The sequence below is a fragment of the Diadema antillarum genome, unplaced genomic scaffold, assembly GCF_040938485.1.
Source record: "Diadema antillarum isolate AM-2024a unplaced genomic scaffold, OU_Dant_1.0 seq00000626_RagTag, whole genome shotgun sequence".
Taxonomy (NCBI): Eukaryota; Metazoa; Echinodermata; class Echinoidea; order Diadematoida; family Diadematidae; genus Diadema; species Diadema antillarum.
Window position 1 is genome coordinate 138983 of NW_027271547.1, and position 25971 is coordinate 164953.

The 25971-nt window shown below is 36.7% G+C and overlaps 1 protein-coding gene across 3 annotated transcripts in view; it reads left to right on the top strand.

Annotated features, from left to right (window-relative positions):
• Window positions 1-257: 257 nt before the first annotated feature.
• LOC139736154 (sodium- and chloride-dependent glycine transporter 1-like) overlaps window positions 258-25971 on the top strand; it is a 31747-nt gene continuing 6033 nt past the window's right edge. Inside the window, exons 1-8 of one of the 3 annotated variants that reach the window (XM_071646884.1) lie at window positions 258-341; window positions 14236-14419; window positions 20081-20212; window positions 20611-20836; window positions 21584-21716; window positions 22074-22208; window positions 23814-23917; window positions 25088-25212. In XM_071646884.1, coding sequence (XP_071502985.1) covers window positions 321-341; window positions 14236-14419; window positions 20081-20212; window positions 20611-20836; window positions 21584-21716; window positions 22074-22208; window positions 23814-23917; window positions 25088-25212 — 1060 coding nt within the window. In that variant the 5' untranslated portion in view covers window positions 258-320. Of the gene's footprint in view, window positions 342-12222; window positions 12503-14079; window positions 14420-20080; window positions 20213-20610; window positions 20837-21583; window positions 21717-22073; window positions 22209-23813; window positions 23918-25087; window positions 25213-25971 lie in introns of those variants that run through there. The other 2 variants (XM_071646885.1, XM_071646883.1) reach the window with 2 other exon arrangements.

Genomic DNA, 25971 nt, shown 5'->3' on the forward strand with positions numbered 1-25971 from the left:
AATATTCATTCATTCATCTTCTTTCTAAAGCTTCAATAAGTCACGTGCACGAGCTAATGCCATTTTCAACAGAGAGCAAAACTAACACAAACCGTTGTTAGCACAACGGAAAGAGGACCAACCGGCATCTTGTGTGTTTTTCCATCGCACGTGTTTTTACATTGCGCGTGCGCGATTCCTATAAATGACGTCATTGTCGGCCAGACTTCCTCTCATGTAAAGTCCTAAGCTCACTTTTATTCCAGAACTGGCGGAGTTCGGTGCGGAAGAAGAGAAACTTGTTTAATACCAGCGAAATCGTATTGAAAGAAGTATTCGCCATGGCAGTACATAAGAAATCAGTGAGTATAAATTATGAATACCTGGGCAGCTTCCAATCTTTTTTATTTTTCAGTGATAGATGGTGCAATGCGACAGTCAGAATATATTCACTTTCATTTTGAAACTCTTGGCCAATCGCGATTATTGCTCAATTTTCAGAAAAAAAGTATCAGTATTTACATTCTTTTCATTTTTTAAAGAACACACAAAAGTGTTTGTAACCTTAATGTTCTGGAAATTCTGTGCGATATCTACATGGCTGTTCACTGAGAATATATCTGTCTTCATAAACCTTTCCCGACATTTTTTATACCAGTATCTTCTGTCTACATGTTACAAAAATCCCCACTGAAATGGCTAATCTGCTAGAAAGTGATTAAATGACGACTTCCCTGTCGAAACAAATCCATTGTGTTTTGAAGAAACTCCAACTAAATTCACAATTCTCGTAATTACAGAAAAGAGATCTAGATGTTACCTAAAAATTGCATCTTGTATGACAGTTATGAACAGATAGAAGAAAACATTACGTTGAAGTTATTTTGTATTATGAAACCAATGATAGCAATTTGGCATCAATGATATTCTAAACACGCCTGGAAATGGAAGTACATGTATTTCTTTCTTGGAAGCAGCTCTAGAGAACTGAACATAGACTTCTCTTTGAAACTCCCTTTTAATTTTTTTTTTTGCTGGTGGTTAATAACCAAAAGCCGCCCCTTGAATGCATCTATAGAAAGAAAGAGTTGTTTAAGTTCAGGTGTGTGTTCTAGGGTTGTAAAAAAGAAATACATGTATAAAGATGTGGGGACTGTCAAGGGGGAAAGATCTCCTTACAAGCTGAAAAAAAGAGGTGGATATAAAGATGTGTACATGAGGAGATATAGCATTAAGTGTGTTTATGACATCACATAATCTGTGTACTGCGTCCGGACAATTAATTTGATGCTTGTGTCATAAGGAGTCGATGGCTGAATTGAATATAATTGTGGGGTTGTTTTTTTGTGAAAGGGAATCTGAAGTCTGCTCGAGTGTTATATTCATTCACTTTTTTTTTGTAATACTGTGACACTTTAGAGAAAGAAAACAATCAAAAGGTCTCACGTTTGAAACAAACAGCGATCATGCACGATACCCTTAGAAAAGTGTCCTCGAAATTCTGCTCTAGTTTGAATCTAAAATTTACGTGGCTTGACAATGAAGGTAAAAATGATCTCAGGATCTCATGATTTCAAGGAAAAAAATGAGTGTTGAATGATTACAAACAACTGACGATGTCCAACGCTGTTTGGAATTTATATGAAAGTGAATGAAATAACAGAACGAGACTGACCGGAGTTTATCACAAATATAGTATGTGGATGTGTATTATGTGAGTAACAGCAGAGACTAAACATTAGTATATTTAGGCCTACATTTTCCACGAATTAATGTATGGTTAAAATCGAGGTAATGTCTTCTATTGCTGCATACTGCACAGTCTTATACGAGAATATGGATAAGAAGGTGTCAGATATCGCGGTTTGCATTCGAAAATGCAATCTACATTTTTGTTTTGTTAAGAATTCATTTCGCTTGTCATATCAATCATGCAGTACGTTTAAAGGCTTTGAAACTTACAAGTAGTAGGCGCGTTATCGCAGCTTAAAGATACCGAAATATCAGTTGCTAAGTTGGCGTTCAATGTACATTGTCCATTCAAATCTGTAGTCTACTCTCTCAAGTTGATATGTAAAGTATATATATATGTATAAATATGAAGAGTTTGTTTGCAAAAACCGATAAGTCCATATTTGTCAAATGGAGATATTTGCGATTAAAGGTCAAGAAACATAAAGAGAATAATAAGACAATTTTTGCTTCTTTTGACCATAACTTCAAAAATGTACCTTTAAATGTAGTGACCAATATATTATTTAAAAGGTATTATTTCGTACTTTATGACAGAGACCGTACTTTAAAATCTTCAAAAATGGACTTATCGGTTTTTGCAAAGAAACTCTTCATATATATATATATATACATATATATATATGTATATATATATAATATATATATATATTATATATACATATTACATTTCATTCATTTTTCATTTCATTTATTTCATTCCTTCTTTCTTTTTCGTCAAACATAACACGAAATGAATCAGAAGATATAACATAGGCATGTATTCGACTTTACATGGTAGATAATGTTTAACAAATATGAAATTATACATGCATATCGGCAAAATACAAAGTTATGTTTGGAGGGAAAAAAAAAGAAAGAAAGAACTGAGAGGTTCACTGAAAAGCATGCTTGTAAATTGTGAACCACTCAAAGGATTCTTATGAATACATTGAACTTTTTTTTTTACAAAGACAGGAGAGAACAAGACAGGACAGAACAAGACAGTAGAAACACAACGACTTTACATGACTTTACAGTAGAGTATACCATGACAGTAATAAAACACAAAAGAACAATGGAAAGAAAGGAGAGAAAGAAAAAGGAAGTGAAAGGAAAAGCCAACACGCTGAACATCGGGATCAGAAGATGGAATTGAGGTGCTGTACATCTGGATCAGAAGAGGGAATTGAGGTGTTTCAGCTCGATCAGCCGAACAAAGTTTATACAAATAAGATAATGTAAAAAATACACAATGATGAAATCAATGATTGACGATGAACCCTTAGGCTGTAAAGACCAGCTAGGTAATGAATCATATATAGCTTAATACGAGTTCAACAAAAAAATTTTTAACTTACGCTTAAACGAATTCAAGGATAAAGAATTTTTTATATCACAACTTAAAGAATTCCAAAATCTAGGGCCACTGTATATAAATGTATTTTGAGCCAATAACGTTCTCAGAAGGGGTAAATGAAACTCATTTGATCGCCTGGTGGGATAATTATGAAAAGATTGATTTCGTGGAAACATTGAATCAAAAATGCTAGGAAGTGCATTTGTGTTATAATTAAACATAAACTGACCCAGCTGAAAGAAAAACAAGTCTTTGATTTTTAAAATCTTATATCTAACAAATAATGGATCTGCATGGGAACATGGAGAAACGCCACAAATAATACGAAGTGCCTTTTTTTGTAATAACAATAATCTATCTAATAAAGTTTGATGGGCACTGCCCCATGCTAAAATTCCATAATTTAAATAAGGTAATATCAATGAAAAATACAACGTCAGCAAAGAAGACAACGGGATATGAGATTTAAGTCTATTAATAATACCAATATTACGCGAAATTATTTTACTAATATTAATAATATGAGGCTTCCACGAAAGTTTATCGTCTACTGTAATACCGAGAAACTTTGTATGTGATACACGCTCTAAATGAACGTCATCAAAGATGATATCTGTGCGTAAAACTTCTATAGACTTACTGAATAACATGTAGTTAGTTTTCTGAAGATTCAGTGATAATTTATTGGCTCTTATCCATTGAGTCACTTTTTTTAATTCAGAATTAACAGTATCGACAAGAGTGATTGGATTTTGGTGGGAGAAGAAAATATTTGAATCATCGGCAAAAAGTATAAAAGAAAGTATATCGGATGATCTACAAAAATCATTTATGTAAATGATGAAAAGTAAAGGTCCTAATATACTTCCCTGAGGGACGCCACATTTAATAACTTCAAGACTAGAGCTGTGCTCGTTCAAAGATACATATTGTTTTCGGTTTTGCAGGTAACTCCTGAACCACTCCAAGGCCTTCCCTCGTATACCATAATGAGACAATTTATGAAGTAAAATTTCGTGATTAATTGTGTCGAAGGCCTTGGAGAAGTCCAGGAAGATACCAACAAGATGAGAATGGTCATCTATAGTATGTGCGGCGTTATCAATAAACTTCAAAAGAGCATGAATGGTGCTGTGTTTCTGACGAAACCCAAATTGAGAATTCGTAAAAACATTATAATAATTGAGAAATTTAATCGTTCTTGTAAATATCAATTTTTCCAAAACCTTAGATAGGGATGAAAGTAGAGAAATAGGTCTATAATTACTTATATCAAAACTGTCTCCTTTTTTAAATAAAGGACACACCTTAGCAATTTTCATACAATCAGGAAAAACACCATGTAATATGGATTTATTGAAAATATGAGAAAGTGGGTCAGCAATAGAAAATATAATTCCCTTTATAATAAAATTACTTATATCATCATAACCGGCACTTCGTTTATCATTCATTGCAGTAACAATGTCTATTATTTCATATTTCGTAGTTGGAGCTAAGAAAATAGAACTGGGATTGGATTGACCTAAAAATTTTGCAAAATGCGTATCGGACTGCGGTACTTCTTTTGCCAGATTCTCTCCAATCATTGAAAAATAAGAATTAAAAATATTTGCTATATTACCAGAATCTTCTACAACTTTATTATCAAATCTTATTTTTGTAATATTCAATTTCTTTTTTGATATATTCATGGCCTGCTTTAATATCTTCCATGTATTCTTCACATCATGTTTATATTTTTCTATCTGAATGGTATAATATTTCCGCTTTTCAGATCGTATGACCTTAATCAAAATATTCTTATATGATGTATATTTATTTTTTGACTCCTCAGTTTTTTTCATTTTGAATTTATAATACAACCTATTTTTTCTGTTAATTGAACGGAGGAGAGATTTCGAAATCCATGGAAGTTTAGGTGTTGTTTTATAATTTACTGACTTATCTTTTAGTTTGGGAATATAATCATCTAAATGCTTATTGATTATCTCCATAAAATTATCAAATGATACATTAACATCATCAGTATCACAAACACTTGACCAATCAACCCTGTCTAAACAAGCGTCAAGACTAGCTAAATTTTCTGGTGTGGCTCTACGTTTAAATAAAGGAAAATAAGACTTATTAACCGAATGTTTAAGGTCACAGCATGTTATAATTGGAAAGTGATCGGTCATATCGGATAAAATTATAGAAGAATTCAAAACTTGTAAAGAATTAGTGAAAATATTATCAAGGAGGGTGGCAGAATGATTTGTAACACGTGTAGGTTTGGAAATTAATGGCAAAAAAGAGGATGACAAAAACAATTCAAGAAATTCTTGTGACGTATTATCATCACTCTTAATCAAATCAATATTAAAATCACCCATTATATAAATACATTTATTAACAAAACGAGGGCTTTTTAATAAATTCGTCATACTATCTAAAAAATCTTTAGAACTGGAGTTTGGGGGTCTATAAACAACGCCAACTATAATATTTTTACTTTGAGGGATGGAAATTTCAACAAACAAAGACTCTATTATATCATTCATTATATTCAAATCATCACAAGTATCAAACTCAAGGTCATTGGATAAATAAATCGCAACCCCGCCGCCGGTCCTATTCACTCTATTGTTTACAATCAAATCATAACCATTCAATGCATACGGTAAATTGATATCAGATGATAACCATGTTTCAGTTAAACCTATTACAGATATTTGTTGTTTATTTTGATTATCTAACAATACCTGTAATTCATCAAAATGCTTATTCATACTCCTAATATTCAAATGTACTATAGAAAATATACTTTCTGAAAAATCTTTCACAAAATCTTTGAATTGATCAACCGTAACATATTTGGAGGAGATTAAAGTGGAATCATGTTCAAAGTCAAAATCATCAAACAAATCATTAGAAAAAAAATTAACATTATTGGCAACGAGGTTTTCATAAAGTGCAGAAGAACGTGAATTGAATTGACTTGTTGATTCTGTAGGCGAGCGTCTAAACAAATCAAAGAGTTCATCGTCATCAAGGGAGTCAAATGCTGCGTTAAGTCGATTAGCCATAACGCAGAACATAAAGTATATGAAGGCATGTCAACTGGCAAGGTTGCAAAAGAATAATATGTGTGAACGTAAATGAATCACAAACAATTTCGAGTTCGGGGATAGTACAGCGTGTAGGCAAAAACATATTAACATAGAGTTCAAGCGACACAATCAAAGAACACAGAAGAACAAGATAAACAACACAAGTAGAAAGCGTACACACTAAATGACAAGGTCTGCAAACGGAATTCAGTAGAATCAGTACAGGGCATATGAACAGAGGAAAAAAAAAACAGTAAAAGCTCCCTACGTTTTGTCTTGGCGAAAAGTATGTGAGGAAATATAAGATAATCAAGAATGACGGAAGTGAACGATGAAAATATAGCAGCACTAAAAAGAGCAACTTAAAGAAAATGCAGACATTAATCATGCTGCAATCAATAAGAAGCGTAAGATTAATCATACTTTTTTTAACGATATGAATGAGATATACATTATTACACAGTATCAGATTAGAAAAGGGATGTTATATTATTCTTGTGAAAACTGACAAAGTTTGATGCAATATTGAAGGGAAAAATCCTATGCAAAACAAATATTATGGATCTTTATACTGAGATTGGGGGCATCAAAATACCGCAAAGGTTTATCTATCAAAACAAAACAGAACAAAATAAAATTCAGAGTGAGGTTGAGTGACACCATGGCGAGACTTGACAACGTGATAAAAACCAGGTTTTAGTGAGCTTCGGGTAGCCTGAGACCCCTCAACTCAATGGCACGAAATCACGGTGAAACAAAAAAAAAAAAAAAAATTAAAAGGAACATTGCATGTGACCACGGTGACTTGAGATCCTCGCCAAAATTTCTATCATGAAGGACTTTATACTGGGATGCTGGGGTAAGTCAAACCCTTGTCTATACAGACTTCGGCATGCATTATTATGCGTTAAATGTATAATGGGGAAAATGCAGTCTGGTTGGATAACGTTTTAAATGCGGTCAACTATTCACATTCTTATAAAAATCACGACTACAGGATAATGATGATGGTACGCTATTGCCACTGCACGTACAAGTGCAATGTGTCATTGCTCTTACGTAATCAAAACAAATTCTCTCAGTTGCCTATATAAATTGGGTTAAACCGAAATCTTTTTACATAAAGAAATCAGCCAAGCAGGGTTGGAACCCTGAACAAACAATGTATTATACAATGAATGGAAAAATATCAGAAGAAGGCATGAACATGGTTCCCGCGTAGAAATCAGGCAAGCAGGGTTGATACCCTGAGCAAACAATGTACAATGAATGGAAAAATAACAGAAGAAGGCATGAACATGGTTCCCGCGTAGAGCCAAAGTTATTTTCATCTGTTTCCACCACAGAAACTATGTCAGGCTACCCCCCCCCCCATCCTCATCCTATAGAACATTGTATTACAATAGTATACTAGCTCACAGCTAGCAAAAGCAACAACAGCAATAGGGCAATTGCTTCATAATGATTGTAATACCAGTTTCGCTCAGTTTTTCAAACACAACACACAAGAATATTCGAAATGTCTGTAAATGACATAATATCTATGATAGGCTCTAAAAAATAAAGTTGGTCTATTTAAGCAAGAGGATTACAAAATCATCCTGTAATCATTATGGACAGAGCAATGATGCGAATTAACTTTGCACCGTGACAGACAAAATCAAAATCAGGGTTTGGACAATTTAGTATGAAACTATAGGTGCAAGGTGTATAAAATGAGTACAATATTCGCATCTGTGAGAAAACAACAAGAAAAAGAACAACAAAATTTTCGTGTGCTTCAAACTCAGAAAGTTATTGCATTCAGGGCTGAGATTATGCATACTAGAATAAGCCGTATCATTGCGGCATAATATGAGGATTATTGTTCGATCTCATCGAAAATAAAAATGAAGTGGTACCTTTGGACATTAAGCCCATTGAAATTATCTAAAGAAATCACGCTGTGGGATAAGCGCATCACATAAATGAGTCTGTTTGGCAATACGGATATTTGAATGGAACAACTTGTGTCAACAAGCTTTTGACTGGAATAAATATGATTTTGCAACAACTTTTTATCATGCTTTAAGAAGTCGAATCAGACCAAATTGCAATTATACAACAACACTTCCTAATCAAAATAAGGGAGCTTGTTTCATAATATCAAAACAGCTGAATTGGAGAGTCCCTAGAGCCTCGATAAAACTGAGTCAATGATTCTGTTTGAGCCAAATAAACACAAATCGTCTTATAAATTGTCAAGAGTATTACCACCTATCAAGGTGCCTAACTTGTATATAGTTAACATTAGAGTATTTCATTGAATCTCACTTATAAAGTAGAAATCAAAACAAAATTAAAATCCAGAGATTGAGTGACTAGCGAGACTTGCCAACATCTCGACATCTTAAGAACCAAATCTAGTAAACTTCGAGCAGCCCAAGACTGCCAAACCAATGGTACAAACTCGTGATGAAACAAAAATAAGAACAAAAGGAGCAACACATGTGACCATAGTGACTGGCGTTCCTCACCCAATTTCCATCATGAAGGACGCTACAAGGATGACATCTATAGGGTAAGTCATGAACTCTCACCTACAGACTTCTGCAATACGTATTCTGCATTTGAAGTGGACAATGCCGCAGCCAGTTAACGTGGCATTTGGAATGCGTACAACTACTCTCATTCTTATGAAAATTATGTCTATAAAATGATAACGATACGCTAATGCTATTGAACGCACGAGCGCAGTGAGTCACTGCTCTTACGTAATCGATAGGTTTGTATTTTTTTTTCCTGCGGGTTGACTATGTACAATTGCGTTGTACAGAAATCTTCTTACGTAACGAAATCAGGTAAGTGAGGTTGATAACCTGAGCCAAGCATGAAAAAAGGACATGAATGTGGGTCCGCACAGGGTCAAAACTATTTCCATCTGTCTCCTCCATGCAATCTATGTCGGACCATCCCCCTCCCCCCATATCCTTATCCTCACTAAAAGTTCGTGTCAAAATTGTTTACTAGCACCCAGCCAGAAGCAAACAAACAAACATCATCAAGAGTAAAGCAATTACCTCATGATGATTCTATGACCAGTTTTACTCAGTTTTCTAGTGATGCACGAAAAATGATCGAAACATGTTGTATCTACATTATAGACGGAGTTAGTCTATGTATTAAAGAAAAAAAAAAGAATATACAAAATCATGCTATCAGTATCCAGGACAGAGCGATTGGGAATCAACTTTGCATCGTGACAGGTGAAATCAAGATCAGTGTTTGGACAAAAGTATAAAAGTATACATGTCGTGGATCCAAGGTGTATAGAATGAGTACAATATTCTTATCTGAAACACCAGCAACAAAAGCTTTATGTCCTTCAAACTTCAACTCATTACATTCACCGGTCAAAGAATTGAGGACTGAGCTCATACAAATGAGCTCTATCATTGCAGCATGATTGAGGATTGTTGTTAGATCTCATCGAGAATGAAAGTAAAGTGGTACCTTTGGATGATAAGCCCAATTAAATTATCAAAAGAAACAATGCTGTGAAATATGCCCATCACAATGAGTCTGTTTGGCTACACTGGTTGTGCTGCCTCTAAGAATACGACAACTTGCGTCAAAACCTTTTGACTGGAATAAATTCAATTTCACAACAATTTCTTTAGATGTCTTGAGAATTTGGTCAATGTCATATTACAATCAAACAACAAGACTTCCCACATAAAATAAACCGGGGGAGCTTGTTTCACATCGTATCAAAACATCTGAATTAAACAATCCCAAGAACCTCAATGGAAACTGGGTCAATAGTTCTAACACAAGTTGTATTCTCGATGAGATCTGGGTCAGTAATTTCAACACAAAGTACAACCAACGTATATTAAGTATATATATGTGATATCGCAGCATGACAATTTTTTTTTCCATAATGTATAATTGGATAATTTTGACATATCGATGGGTCAGGAGAAGAGTGAAACGATATGCCTATCTGTTTCAGTTTGACATGAACAGGAACTTATATAATAAGTATATGTATGATTATTTCTTCTTTTTTTTATCATGGCAAACGAACTTAAGATACACAGTAAGAATTGTTTTGTCGACAAGTGAAAAAATGATGGATACATTACGTGGATAATCACTCCGTATAGTTTGACCAGCGCTCAGGCGTTCCTCCATTCCTCATGTTTTTCCTTGTTTGAAGAAGAACTCGCGTACCAGCTATCTTGATCCTCGTCGAAAGATTTTGGCTTTTCCGAAGATTGTAGGCCAGTGATGCAAGTCTGCCTCTCTCACGCTTCATTTTCGGAGGCAAGTCCGTGCGGATCGAGACTCTGTCGAGGGCAGAGGTGGGTTGGACCGGGTCACTTCCCGGAGGAGTCGGCTGACGACGCGGTTGACGCGGTTGACGGGACCTGTGCTCGTAGGCGTGGAGAAGCTTATCTCTGTCGCTCATCCGGGCAAAGCGCACAATGATAGCGGGCGGCTGGGGTTCCGATGTGCTCCTGGTAGAGCTTCGCTGGGGTTGTTGCAGCCGGTGAGCAGCCACGAGAGGAATCCGGGCAGCATCCTGTTCGGTGATATCCAGGAAGTTACAGAAGATCTCGTTCACAGATTCAAGGATGTTTTCATTTGGCTTTGATGGCACTCCGTAGATAAGAAGATTTTGCTTCCTATCGTGGATCTCGCTTAAGGTAAGTTTATCATCCAGTTCAGCAATTTTACTGTCAATGTAGGACCGCATTTTTGGAATGGCGTCGTTCTCAACGGCGTCTAGACGATCAGACGTGTGAGTCAGTCCAGTTTCCAAGTCGCAGATAGTCTTCTTGGTGTTTTTAAGCTCAGTTTTCAGGTTTGTAATTTCGTTCACCACTGAGTCTAATTTGGTATTCACCTGGGTGGTAAAGTTCGTAAACATGTTCTTCATTTCCTGCATGAACACGGAAAGTTCAGGTGGGACTATGGGGGCAGCAACCGGCTGGCCGCTAACCTCTACCAGTGAAATATCGCTGGCGCTGGACGCTATGGAGGTGTTAACAGGACTGCAAGCGCCACCCGTTGCTACTGTAGGTAATATGGCGCCACTTATGGGAGCATTCCTAGCCACACCTTGAACAGTCTCCTTTTTCGAATTAGACGAATATGACACCTTCTTCGTTGCAGTATTCGAACGAAAGTTATAGTCCTTCTTTCTCACGTCCATTTTGTTGGTAGTTATGGAGAAAGTTTGCGTATTTCCACCAATTTCTTGCAAAAATCCGGGAGCTTCTTCAAATGCGGTGCCGCTACTCTGACATCACGTGACCTTCACACACATACATATATGAATATAAGAGAGAGAGAGAGAGAGAGAGAGAGAGAAAGGGAGGGAGAAAGAGAGCAAGACAGATGGACAGACACACTTGGAAACAGATGATTTTGTATAGTGACACATCAGTCAGTGCAAATTAGTCTCTATAGTGTAGTTTTGAATTAGAGTTTTTACTCCATGATGAGAGAAAATGTCTAGTGTTTATACGCAAAGTATGAAATAAGTGTGTAAATAACACGTTATGTAAGTTCATGTAGTTACTCTTGTGATGTGAAATAATGTGGTCACCGCAAGGTTTAAACAATTTCTGTCGCTTATTTTTACTATATGGGTGTAGAAGTAGCAATTGTTTATACTGTATTCTTTATTGGTGAAAACATATGCTGATAAAAATATGATTGTTGGTAACTTTGTTTGTATGTTTGTTTGTTTTTTAGTTTTTAGTTGTTTTTTTTTCTCGGTTGAAATTACCTATACCAGCTGATCAATACTGATTGTTTGAGAACGTACAACCGTGGGTTTGAGTATTAAGTTAACAGGTTTACAAATACATTGAATATAAATATAAAAATAAGATTTTAAGCTTATCAAGTGCACGGGCTGGCGGAACTAACAATATTTACACATACCCCTGGATGGAAAGAAAATATATTATATAGGCCCACTTGGTTTGATACAAAATACAGTATATTAGTATAATGTAAATATGAAATGTGATATTACATAGGACCTATATACAAATTCAAAATTTAACAACACCATTAACAAACCCTCCGTGACCGCTGATATATCGCATAATCCATTAATATCTAAGGACACCTCATGTCGATACCTTACAGTTTTCCTAATGACATTGTGATCTCTGTAGACTGTGTGAAAAACTTATCAGATTCCCATGTAGTCACAGGGTTAAGGACAAGATTGGCTGGTTCACAGGTCTATTATTGTGTATGCATCACATTCTTTTGATCCATCTTTTCAGGAATCCATATTAACCTCTCTGTGGCCAATACCGAGTCTTCGGGGGCAGTAAGTCTACTTCAGGAGGTTCATGTTGTACGTTACGTAATATTTCGATGTCTGTGTCATAGTCAGTTTCATTGTCAAAGTCACCGTCGAATGCAACATCAGTGTCAAAATCAATACTAGTGACCTAAGTCACTGGCAGAATACACGGAACGAACGTGTCCTTCCACATTGCCTGGCAGATTAAAGACATTTCTCCGGATTTGTATAGTTCGTAAGAATGTTTGTAGTTTACTTGTTTTAAAGAATGACAAAACCGATTGCGTCCTAACTAAACGATGATTAAATTAATAAATTGCTCGTAAACCGAGGAAAAAAACCGCATATCAGACTTTCAATTCACACTTCATTTCCATTGTGCGTCACTCTCTCTATATTATATTTCGGGCAAAGAGCAATCTCGACAAGTAATGTCTTTAAACTTCAGTGCAGTGTGGATATTGTGTCGTCTGTGTATTGAAAGTGTTGGTTGCTTAGTTATAGTAAGTGTGGTTATACCATTGGTCAGGATATACACCATTATTTTGTATAAGCAGTATAAGACAATTACTGGTTGAACAGGATTCTGAGAAAGACCTCAATGTATCGGCCTGTCATCACGAAATTGGAGCAAAATTGCCAAGGCCAAAACCTTTTGAGCAAAGCCCGAATAGGAAACTTGGCTTCCTGTTTTGGTTCGCGTAATCACTGAAAATTAATCAATTTGCGCTGCTTTTGTTTCTGCCAGTTACACGGGCTGTTACATTAACACGCTCATAAAACCGTCTACTAATGTCACGAGTTCACCTCTAGTAATTCAATTCGTCGCGCATGGCAATCACGTGCTAACCGGATGTCGGGAAACCAATTTGTCATTGAATGTGCCAATAATTAGTGGTCAAATTCCGGAATAAGCTCTGTTTGATTCAGAATTATGCTCATGAGTGTTGAATTCGTGATGGCAAGTCGCAAACCAGTATTTCCGTTATTAGTGTATATGGGAATACTATGTGTAATGTGACCTTGTTGTTTCCCATCGGAAATGGTAACACCCTTGTTATGCATTCATCCTTGCGTAGATGTGGTTCACCGTATGGCATCTTTCGTTACCGCCCTCCCTTCATCAATGTTTACCATATATATTCATATTTCACCATTGGTGTGTAATTTACTGTTTGTAGCACGCTATGATCACCCTGTTTGGAACAAATACAATCACACCTCCCTACTGGAAAGAACACAGTGTCTCACAGTGTGTTCACAGTGTGTTCACACAGTCGAAAATGTGAAAACGCTCGAATTTAACAGTGTGAAGATGACTTGACACTGTGGTGTGGTTTTTCACAGAGTGTTCACATAGTGATGTTCCGTTTCACACTGTAAATTGATGATTCACACTGTAAATTGATGCAATGATTCACACTGTGTTCACAATGTGTCCACACTGTGTTTCACATATCGTGTTTCACACTGTGGGACACTGTGCTCTTTTCAGCAGGGCTGTCACATCACGATATGAGAAGTAACTATCATTTGCACATTAGATAGTGACTTTCCTTTGATGTTACTAGAGTCATTTTGACATTCATTTTCTTATGTTGACGAAATAGATCTACTGAATCAATGTCATTGTGTCACATTACATCTCACTTATATGAAGATATTGCACGACATGTCAATTTATGTTTGTCAGAATGAAAATAATTTCGATGCATGCATTTGTACTGACTCTCTACTTCTTTGGCGTTATCCGTCAGGTCGACATCAACACAGTCGAAGCAAATGGCAGCGCCAAGCAACAGGTGGTGGTGGAGGTAAAAGAGGACGAAGATCGGGACCAGTGGGGCAGTCACATCGACTTCCTCCTAACATCCGTGGGCTACGCAGTCGGGCTTGGGAACGTGTGGCGCTTCCCCTACCTCTGCTTCAAAAATGGCGGAGGTTCGTCTGCTCTTCCGTTTTTTTTCTTTTTTTTCTTCTTCAGTGATTTTCGTCTGAATTTATACGCATTCAGTCGCCTTCTCATCGTAAAAATCGTCTAGTTTTGAGATTTGAATGTTTGGTCTGATTGGTTCCCTAGAATCAAGCAAAAAGGATTTCAAACGTGTGCAAAAACCATTTGAAGACTTATTTGTTTATATATATATATATATATATATATATACATATACATATACATATATTGTTTATGCTTTATCATATATCACATAAATGTTATATATATATAACATTTCTATGATATGTATAGATCAAGTATGTAAACAATATATATATATATATATATATATATATATATATATATATATAATACATGTTTTCAATTAATCGCGGTGGTGTGGACAAGCGTAATCCGAAAATATTCAAGAATGTCATGCGTATAGGAGGATGAAATGAATCCAATCCAAAGGGGAGAGTCCCAAAATTGAATTTGGTGCCTCTACGTAAAAAGCATGTCCGAATATTTAGTATAATTTATAGTGCAAACTTGCGAAGCATCGCTGAACTACTTTGTGGAAAAATCGAAGATCATTTTCGTCAATAAACTTAGCATGAGTTCATGGTGTTTGCAAAAGCTAACATTAATGTATTGTTCTCAATGCGGCAAATTTGATTACAGTAAACTAACACTAAAAACTAATCGTCACAATTAGGACGACGATAGGAAACACAGGTTAGTTCACTTCTGGTCTGAAGAAAACAACCAGCCAAAAACAACGTTATCAATATCAAATAAGAAGGGCAAACAGCGTTCAGATGTGTTGCATTTTATGAGGCATATCAGTGACTATAATTTTTAAAAATATAACAAATAAAATTGCCGAAAGAGTAACAAAGTAAACGGATTTCAGTTTGACAAATTCTTCAGATATTCAGGTTTATCACGTAGAGCTTTAGTCCCTTTTTATACTCCCCTTAAAGTTTTGAGTTACGATGGTTTTTATTAGCAACAAGATGACCTTTGCACTCTTTTGCCATTATAGACTTCTTTATGACACCCCGTTTATGTCGGTATCGAATGTTGACGACCATAAAACTTCAGATTTTGATACCATATCAGCATCGAAATTGATAAAAATGTTTGGGAATATATAGATTAGAAGGTATGGAAAAGGGATGGAAAGAACGTATAAATGGATAAACACACACGCCCTATACTACATGCACACACAATCATGTACGCACGTAGAAATAACGACGGATTCGATATTATCACTGAACAACACAAATCTAATATGCTGTCTTTCGTACATGCCGCAACTGCTGTGGTTTTGAAACTAATTGAGCACCAAGCACATGCCAAGACGATGAAAACAAGAAACAGCAACACTTGAATAAAAGTGAATGAACTTTTTTTTTCTCCCTAAAAAGTGTTCGAAACCTTTCAGTCCACATGCATCTTTCATTGTATACACCAACGCGGAAGAGTAATAGGATGCTATGGTTCTTAAATAGGGACAAGACATAAGACATCTCCAGTTATTCCATGTAATGAAGCATGCGCCTTTATCAGTACCGAGAGGAAAAGCAAAACTAGTGTTGAATCCACTGTCCAAATGTACTTTTCAGACCATAGATTGTTTCCACATTATTTTATATTAGCTCAACCGAAGGAGAGAGCTCTTTAAATCAACCAAAGCGGCGATGACTTATCAAACGACGTGGCATGCATCATAAAAAGGAAGAGAGATATCTTTATTATGTAGCTTGCCAACATTGTATAACTTTAATAGCCAGACTAACCCATGGCAAAAAAAAAAGAAAAACAGATCCAATCAATAGTAATGGTATAATTTAAGATCAACGACCCTCACTCTTTAAATAGATATTTCTCCACATAGCCTCATTAAGAGTCACAGGTGGAAATAAGTCTTTTGTCATATATGGTTATTATGTGTTCACGATTTTATGTAACAAGGTACTTACATATCTCGTAATACCGTTAGAGAGTGAGTAGATTAGTAACAGAAAACACGCTATAAACAAGTGCACTGGACTATTACTAGTAACTTGTCACAAGTTTTATAAGCTCACACGGAACGGGTTAAGGTTCTATAATCACTGTTTTACTCGTATGTAATCCAAGAATAGACGTATTTACCGGTATCAAGGTTGTCTCCGTCTTGTATCCCATGTCATCCTTTTCGTAGAATCTAACTATCTGACATCGAAAGTTGAACACGCAAAATATTTACATGTAATAACATGTATTTTCTTAAACACTTGCATAATTACGATGGTTATCATTCTGTTGACTTGTTCGGTGTTCGAATCGACAAAGTGTAGAATTCGTGATTATTATATCAATTCTTCTGAAACTCCGATAAATGAATATTAGCATCTCTGCTTTTTCACTCAGATAAATCGAGATTTCTTGGTGCACATTTTGTCGTTAAATTGCATTTTTGAATTGACCCTGAAATCGACTTCTTATGGATTCCAGCTTGGGAGGTTTCGGCCCAGAGACTCTGCCTTTGCTATACGCAGTAACAAACGATGCCGAACTGGCAAAGATACATCGCGTGTCCACATGTCTGGTGCTGGTGGAAAATGTGGAAATCATTTTCACATTTTTTTCCTTTTCTGTCGCATTCATGTTCAGACAAAACCGTCCAGACAATATACGGAGCTTTGTCAATATTTGATGAATGAAATTACTGTAAATTTACACAGCACCAGCACCGACAGTGACAAGGGACCAAGCAAAGATAGGAAACACAGCCTGTGTAGCTGTAATTGGCCCACAGATACGAGTTGAAAATGAAGGAGTATCTGTGCTACATTTTTGCACAAGTACAAGGAAAAGAATATAGATGAATAAGTTTTGAGCTGAGGAAATGTTTGCCTGACAAAGTGATAATCCTTGATTTAGAAGCACGAGGGCACGAAACATAGTCTTTTCCCAACTTGTGTCGGAACTTTACCTTCACGAGCGAGCTTTATACAATGTCCCCTATCAGAATAGTCCTGCGGTGGGAGATAGACTTTGCAATTGTTAGGGCATGGTGCCCACAAACTATGATTGAAGATTAAGCAAAGGGGAAATACTTGTGCCTTAGGATTATCTTGAGAGGTACTTGGTTATTCATACTTGACATGATTGTACCACTGTCAATTCCGTCCGGTCTAGCAAAAGTTGAATCAGATTTAGCACTTTGGTATATGGAATCTTTCAAAAGTTCTGACGCTGTGGGTACTAGTGGGACGTAATATAAAGATATGGATTTCCTGCTTTAAAAGATGTTCCATTTGTTTTTCTCCTATATAATCCTATCCCCACTAGTCCATTGTATATAGCTGCTGGTTAGAGAAACCCGAGACTGCATTACAAGAAACTACTTACTAGTTGCTGTTCTGACTGACTCACTGCGAAATGCTGAGAGATTGCTGATGCAGAATGTATTTAAAAACCTCTGGTAAACTGGTGGGCCTGTGCATTAAATTCACCAATATGTCTGATTAGTACCTCCACGATTAGTTTTGCGTGGCTCTCATGTAAGAGATAAGATTGCCGAAAAATCTGTCTCGGATTGATTTTTCTCTCACCGAACGTTAAAGATCATTTCCGATCAAGAAATAAAAGGGATGCTTTGAACTGTAGTGCCTTGTCTTGAGATTCACCCGTCTGTTCGTAGGCTGGAACGCACACACACGCACACACACTTTTTTGTTTTTCAACGATGTTTATTCTGTTCCATTCAAAGTAATTGAAAAAAATAACAATTTTCATTTGCTACAATTGAAATGACGAAAATATACATTTGTGATCATAATAGCAAATTTGCTATTGCTGTACATAATGACATAACAAAAATTACATTTTCATGAACAATTATCAATTTACATACAGTCACTTCCCCTATGCTCTCAAAAAAATTGCTTAAATTTAACAGTGATAATTCAATTCTTCTAGCATTAATCTTAATAGTCATCCAAATGAATTATGCAGCAAAATTATACAGTAATAAATAATGGAACCATATTATTTATCAACCAATACCTGCCCACACACACACCACACACACACACACACACAAACACACACACACACACTCAAACAAAAGTTTTAAGATCATTTGCGACGATCGTGAAATAGAAGGATATTTGTGGTGCCCCTGAATGCAAATTTTAAACAAGCTGTACGGTTGATACTGTATTCATACATACAGTATAATACCGAAAATTATATCCTGAAGATTAATGAGCTGAAGATATCAAACTTAGACTTAAGAACATCCGCTAATGAGCGAAACACACGTACATCAGATGATAACCACGGTGACCTCACTTTATGGCTTTATGGCCTTGCTGTGAAATAGGTCTAATAAACACTCTAACATCTGATCACGAGACTATGACAGTCCGACAGTCGATTCCAATTGACCAGCAATGGTTTGTGGTGGCGCAATGCTGGAAATCAACGATTCCATTCTCTTTCAGGGAATGGTATCATAACTGCTAGTACTAACTTCCCAAATGGTGATGTAAAATCATACAGACAACAATTTCTTTTAGAAGTGATAATAAAATTGATAATGATGATATTTTTACCAAATAATGACAATGCTACAAATTGTATTACGGCATTATACATTTGACTTAATTCATGGATGGACTGTACTGACACTGAATAGGCTGTACTAACACTGAATAGGCCATGCTTTTACGACCATCATCCCCGTAAATAGTTACCGTCCACAGTGGCACTTTAACATTTGCATTTGAAAAAGAAAAAAAAAGTAACTTTAAAGCTGTTGTCATTAGTTACTAGACTGTTGTGTTTATTCATATAATTATAATTGGAGCCATGAAGATTGGAGAAGTGCGTTGCGACAAATTAATGCTCCACTCGTTATACGCAAAGCAGGAGAGTAAAATAGACCGATGGAAGTGGCGACTCCATGTTTTCAAGAAGATGTCCATTTCCCTCCTCTCCCAAAACGAAATACTAGTAGTCTGCTTTTGCTTGCGAATTTTTGAGCTGTTTAAGATTTGCATGAATCTCCCGACCGTTAGTGATTGAACATCTACTGACCTTTCAGTGTTCGGACCCGAATTCCCTTTCCTATCGACAACCGTTTCCACGCGGAATTACTGCCACTCCATGGAGCGCCAACGTGACTCTGAACATGACGCATGCGCAGAGAATCTAACTAAAAACGTTAGATGGTCGTGCGAGTCGAAAGTTGGCTTGTGCTGCTCTACAATAGGACATCATTGCTATAACATATCTCATCATGAAAGTACAACGGACCTCCATTGCAACTCCATGATCTCACTTAACAAGTTGCAATAACCTGTTTCCCTAAGGCCGCCACACTTTTGTTTTTTGTTTTTTGTTTTTGTTTTTTGGCAGACGATGATATCAAACTTGACCTAGTCTGGCTTCCAGACCCTCTGCTCATAAGATTTTGTTGTACAGGATATTAACGCCCTCAACGTCAAAAACTGGAGCAGCTTTAGGTGGATTTGTCCTGTGCCTTCGGCAAAGGTGGCGACTTCGTCGCCGCGGAGTCCAGTTGGCAAAGGGTCTGGAAACCATACCAAACTTGATCATAATTGTCCACACTCAACTCTCACAATCTTGCATCTTTCCCTTTACAGGAGCCTTTCTCATCCCTTACATTATCTTCCTCTGCATCGCGGGGGCGCCCTTTTTCATTATGGAATTCTCCCTGGGTCAGTTTTCCAGCCTTGGGTGCATTGGCATCTGGAACGTCGCGCCTCTATTTCGAGGTGAGAGGGAAAACCTGTAATGTTTTTCAGAACATCAATAACAACTCCATCAAAAAGCCAACAAAGAAGAAAAAATCATGTGAAGAAGCGGAGCTAATGATGCGTTTTTATATATATTTTGCAGAGATCAAAAAGCTTTCGTATTTGGCTGTTCATTTCTTGTAATCAGAGTTTAATAAAGAACAACGCAGGCCTGTAAATCATCACTCCACTACACACTTATTGCTTAATGTTTACAATAACACAGAAGAAATTATACGTACAACTACTCTTGGAAATCATCTGTTGGAAGGAGACCACCTCTTACACAGTTTTGCCTACGTAACTTACCTGATTTGCAAAAACCCGAGGAAGATTCAGTAGTTGGTAGCTGAATTGTGTTTTGTTTTATTTTCCAGGAGTCGGAATTGGGATGGTACTGATCTCAGTAGTGGTTGCCATCTATTATAACGTCATCGTTGGCTGGTCTATTTACTACATGGGGGCGTCCTGTCAAAGCACACTGCCTTGGTCGACCTGTAACAACACGTGGAACACCGAAAATTGTTTCGATTCCTCGCATTCCGAGTTGAATTTGACGTTCAATGTGAATGACTCAAGACGCCCCAGCGAAGAATATTGGCTGTAAGTTTCATAAATTCCTAGCCCTCGTATATTTCTTTCCGCCATGAGGTATAAGCATAATACTCTAAGGTTCCTTACATTTTGGTTGCTTATCCTTAACGTGCAACATGTACAAAGAATCCTTATAATGGTTTACAGAATAAACTGCACAACAACCTCCTTTATTTTTTATTGAAAAGGACAACTAAAGTTCGTAGAAAAAATTAAAATGTTAACTCTTTGGTCATAAAAATTCAGAGGCAAATTCAAATTCAAATTCAAATTCAAATTCAGACTTTATTTTCACTTTTTTTTTCAACAGAATATACAAAGAAAAATAATATGTGAGATTTGACAGCATTTGTCGAATGTATACACAGACAGCCAGGAATAACTGATCGATTTGCGAATAAATAGAGATATACTATCGATTTTTGAAGAAATAACCAATTAGTAACTGAACCACCCGAAATCGCCCGTCAAATTACTCCCTTGACCCCCCGAAACTGTGACGCACAAGTCTCTTGGTAAAGTCTTAATATACTCTCAAATAAACATGAATTATGATAGACAAAAATAAACATGCAGTGATCTGTTTTGCATAATTTAGAAAGTTGTAGAAATGAGAGTAATATTGCTGTACCTTCCAGGGGAACAATAGGTCATCATGGACGGAATCTTCAGTTGCTAAAGGGTATATCAAGCAAAGATCAGAGAAAAGTAAATTTGGGTAGACTAATAAGTCTCAATATGGTCCCGTCTTTCCAGATATCGTGTCCATGGTATTACAGAAAGCATCGGAGACATGGGAGAGATGAACTGGGATGTGTTCGGCGCCTTCGTCGCCGCCTGGATCATCGTCTTTCTGTGTATCATTAAAGGAGTTAAGTCTGCGGGAAAGGTAGATATATTTCCATACTATCAACCAAATAATGATGATCAATTATTTTTTTTCTTTCCTACTACTCCTCCGCCCCTTTCCGTTCAATTGCGTATAACATTGTTTGGGGATTTTTTCCCCGTCCTTTTGGATAGGCTGATATATCCAGTTTGAACTTGAATGAAGATTATTCGTCATATATATATATTATACATTCATATTCATATAAAGCTCCCTAATAATACAGAGATAACATTCCCCGCCTCTTGTGAGTGTGTGTGTCTTTCTCTCTCTCCCCCTCCCCCCACCCTCTCTCTCTATTGACGTTTAGGACACTGATTTTTCTGTTTTTCTTTTTTTGCCACTTATCTACGACAGGTTGTGTACTTCACAGCTACCTTCCCGTATGTGGTTCTATTCATCCTCCTAATTCGCGGCGCCACACTCCCTGGAGCTGGGAAGGGCATCGAGTTCTACGTCACACCAAAGTTTGAGAAGTTGGCGAATCCAGAAGTAAGAAACTTTTCACTACGATGGTTGATACGAACAGTGATAATCCTCTTGCATTCTTAGAATTAGCATTCAATAGATGTTTCCCTGACGTGAGCCCCAATATATATGTAACACAAGAAATGTCATTGGATTGTAATCCAAACATGACCAAGGAACAGAGCTTTGTTTCTCTTCTCACATGACTATATGCATGTATACGTGAACTCCTGGAAGGGTTGTGTTAATGAAATAAATAATCATAGTTGAATTTCTCTATGGTTATGATATACACATGTAAACGTTTCGAAGGGTTCTGTGTTCACATATCATTTTAGAGGTAGATTTGATTTTATGATGGGACCTCAGAAAATAGGTATTAGAGACATTAATTTTCTGTCTATAGGTTTGTGTGTGGATATTGTGCACATTTGACTCATTGCCACAAAAAGAATTAAGAAAACAATGTTCTGAAGTACATTGTAGCATTGTATACTATGTGTTGGTGTAAGGCTGCAGTACAAACTCGCTGGTGAGAATAAGTAAAGAATGACATGACGATACATTGTGCAAGAAGCCGAATTTCAAGCTATTGTCTTGTGTGTGGTGGTTGGGTGGTGGTGGTGGGGGGGGGGGGCAGAGCTACCAAGTCTCACGCATTCTGCGTGAGACTCAAGCATTTAGGGGCCATCTCACGATCTCACGCATGGCACCCATTTTTCTCACGCATCTGGCGAAGTCTGCAACTTGGGCCTATAATAATGAGCATATAGCTCAAAAGATTAAAGTGATAGTTGCAATTGAAGGTATATTTCCCTTTTGTCTTTCAGAATAAGTGAAAAATAGTCACTTAAGTATACACCTGATCGCACCATTAAGAGCTAAAAATTGTAAAAGCTCCCCACCGTGGGAGGCCATGGGGGGGGGGGGGACCCCTCCCACACCCTCGCTCGCGCGCACATTCGCATGCCGAGATGCCGAGTCATGAAAATCTCACTCATAAAATGTTTTTGAACTTGGCATCCCGGGGGGGGGGGGGGGGGGGGGGGGTTGAGGGTGAATGCAGAGAGGGTAATTTTGTAAGTACAACACCCCCCCCCCCCCCATTAGGAGTTAGATCGGCTATTGATGGCTGCTAAAAGTAAAGTACGACGGGATGGGAGGAGTTTCTATTCGCAGTTAAGTATGTAAAATTAAGCTCGAAATTACCTCTATCAATATTTTTTTTTCAAAGAAAATGTGGGATTACTGACATGATTAGGAACATTACAAGCAACGAGACCATTAAAAATGACGAACACGACCTCGTCCATGTGCCCATAGAGTTAGATTCAACGAAACTGTCATGTCCATGATTTAAAAACATGCTGAATGTATGATACTTTTTATATCTCAGCATGCATGTGTAAAATCTCTTTCTCTCTCTTCTCTCTCTCTCTCTCTCTCCCTGTTTAGTCTTTTCTTTATGATTGAAAAGAATTGAAATTGTCATAATGTGAGGAGATTATGATTCGTAGACTATCTGATACATTCCAGTGTAAACAGGTTAAAAGAAACTTGTTTGCAGGTTTCTAGGTGGTAATAAATCATTCACTCCATACTCCAAACTGTTCATGGTGTGTTCTTTAGGTGTGGAAGGATGCTGCCAACCAAATATTCTACTCGCTGGGATTGTCGTCTGGCTGCCTGATCACGTTTGCAAGCTACAACAAATACAAGAACAACTGTTACAGGTTAGCTATCATTATATTGGAGATATCTTTCCGTTTGTATCGCTATCACTCTCCAAGATGATAATAGCGGGAAGAGAAAATGGAATCGTTTGGGTTGTACACAAAGCCTGAAATGAGAACCCAATATCTAAAGCTACCATACATGTTTTCTTGTTTCACTTTTGAGATGACTTAACCACTGGACTATTTACCAAGATATAAAAAAAGAAAGTGACATCATTCTGGAAATGTTTTGATTGTCATAGCTCTATCTAAAACTGGTTTTTAACAAAAGATATCAAGGTTTAAATATTCGTCATATTGTCGTTAAATATAGATCATATCTATTTTGATCATATTTATTTGATTGTTCTCGATATTTTCTTAACTCTCTGTAATCGTCATCAAACACTTTATGTGTATTCATGTTTATGCATAATTCGTTACTCGGACAGGTAGATACAATTAAGGCTTCTAAAAAGCAAACAAATCTGTTTTATGCAGGGACCATGATGATACATGTACGTTGTAAATAGGGATACGATAAATATTGTCATCATAAATATCCGGAATCACTGTACTTCACTGAACTTGGTGATCATTTCAGCTGTTTCATTATCTGCCTGATTTCGTTATTGACAGAGTGTTTTCCACTAGGATTAATTCTTTGACGTTTAGTAGGTTTTCCATTGAACTTTGCAATCCCTCATGTCCCTACAGGGGATAAAAGACGACATTTACACAGGAAAATGCAAAGTTTGAGCAGTCATGGTTGCAAATTTACAAAACGTGCTAACCACGTGGATCTATTGTTGATACGGCGGTTTGTACGTGGAAGCAAATATCCCATCATGCCCATGGAGCTCCAGTAGCTTGTTCACTTGTTGTAATCAACAATCTGGACGAACAGACCAAAGCGAACTGACTGATTCGTTGTGTCTTGCGAGAGTACGGAGTACAAGGAAATACATATAGAGAGAGTAGGCCTGTATGATGTCATGGAAATGACTCATATTTTTTTTCTTAGTCTAAACAACAGTCGTATTTGCACGATGATTCTATGGAAGAACAGAACATTGGGAATACACTGAGGGCTTAAAACCTTGAAGGCTTCTGAAAAGGGCGCCTTGTAATCATTCAACATTTGCCCCTATTTACACAACATGATTAAATTTGACATTGCTTACATAGGGATGCACTGCTAGTAACTGTTATCAATTGTGGAACCAGCATCTTTGCCGGCTTCGTGATTTTCTCCGTTCTTGGCTTCATGGCGCACGACAGCCAGCAGGACATCCAGGACGTTGTGGATGAAGGTAACTATAAAATACAAAGCCCCATGTATATAGTGACGGGAATTTGGAAAGGTAGTTTCAATATAGTTCATGGATTATGCATATTTGAAATGAATTCTGACATTGATATGCGTGACACAACGTGTGTCCCAATAATAACAGACATTTGATAGTTTTCATTCAATTTGATTTCATTTAATTTGATTTGATTTAATTTAATTCAATTTGACTTGATTTAATTTAATTTAATTTAATTTAATTTAATTTAATTTATTTGATTCTATCTAATTTAAATTAATCTAATTTCATTTGATTTAATTTGATTTAATTTAATTTAATGTCTTGTCATTTTATGTCATTTTACAAATTGGTTTCATGACTTCATGAAGAAATTTTACAAAGCAAATACATATTCACCAGTATAATAAAACAAAGGGTACATTTTGACATCGTCCCTGCTGGAAAGAACACAGTGTCCCACAGTGTGTTCACAGTGTGTTCACGTTGTCGACTAATGTGAAAACGCTCAAATCTAACAATGTGAAGATTATTCACACTCTGGTGTAGTTTTTCACAGGGTTTTCATATAGTAATGTTCTGTTTCACACTGTAAATTTATGATTTACACTGTGAATTAGTGATCCACAATGTGTTCACACTGTTAAAACGATCGAATTTAACACTGTGAAGAGATTTCACACTGTGTTCACAATGTGTTCACACTGTGTTTCACATTGTTTTTTTCACACTGTGGAACACTCCATTCTTTCCAGCAGGGGT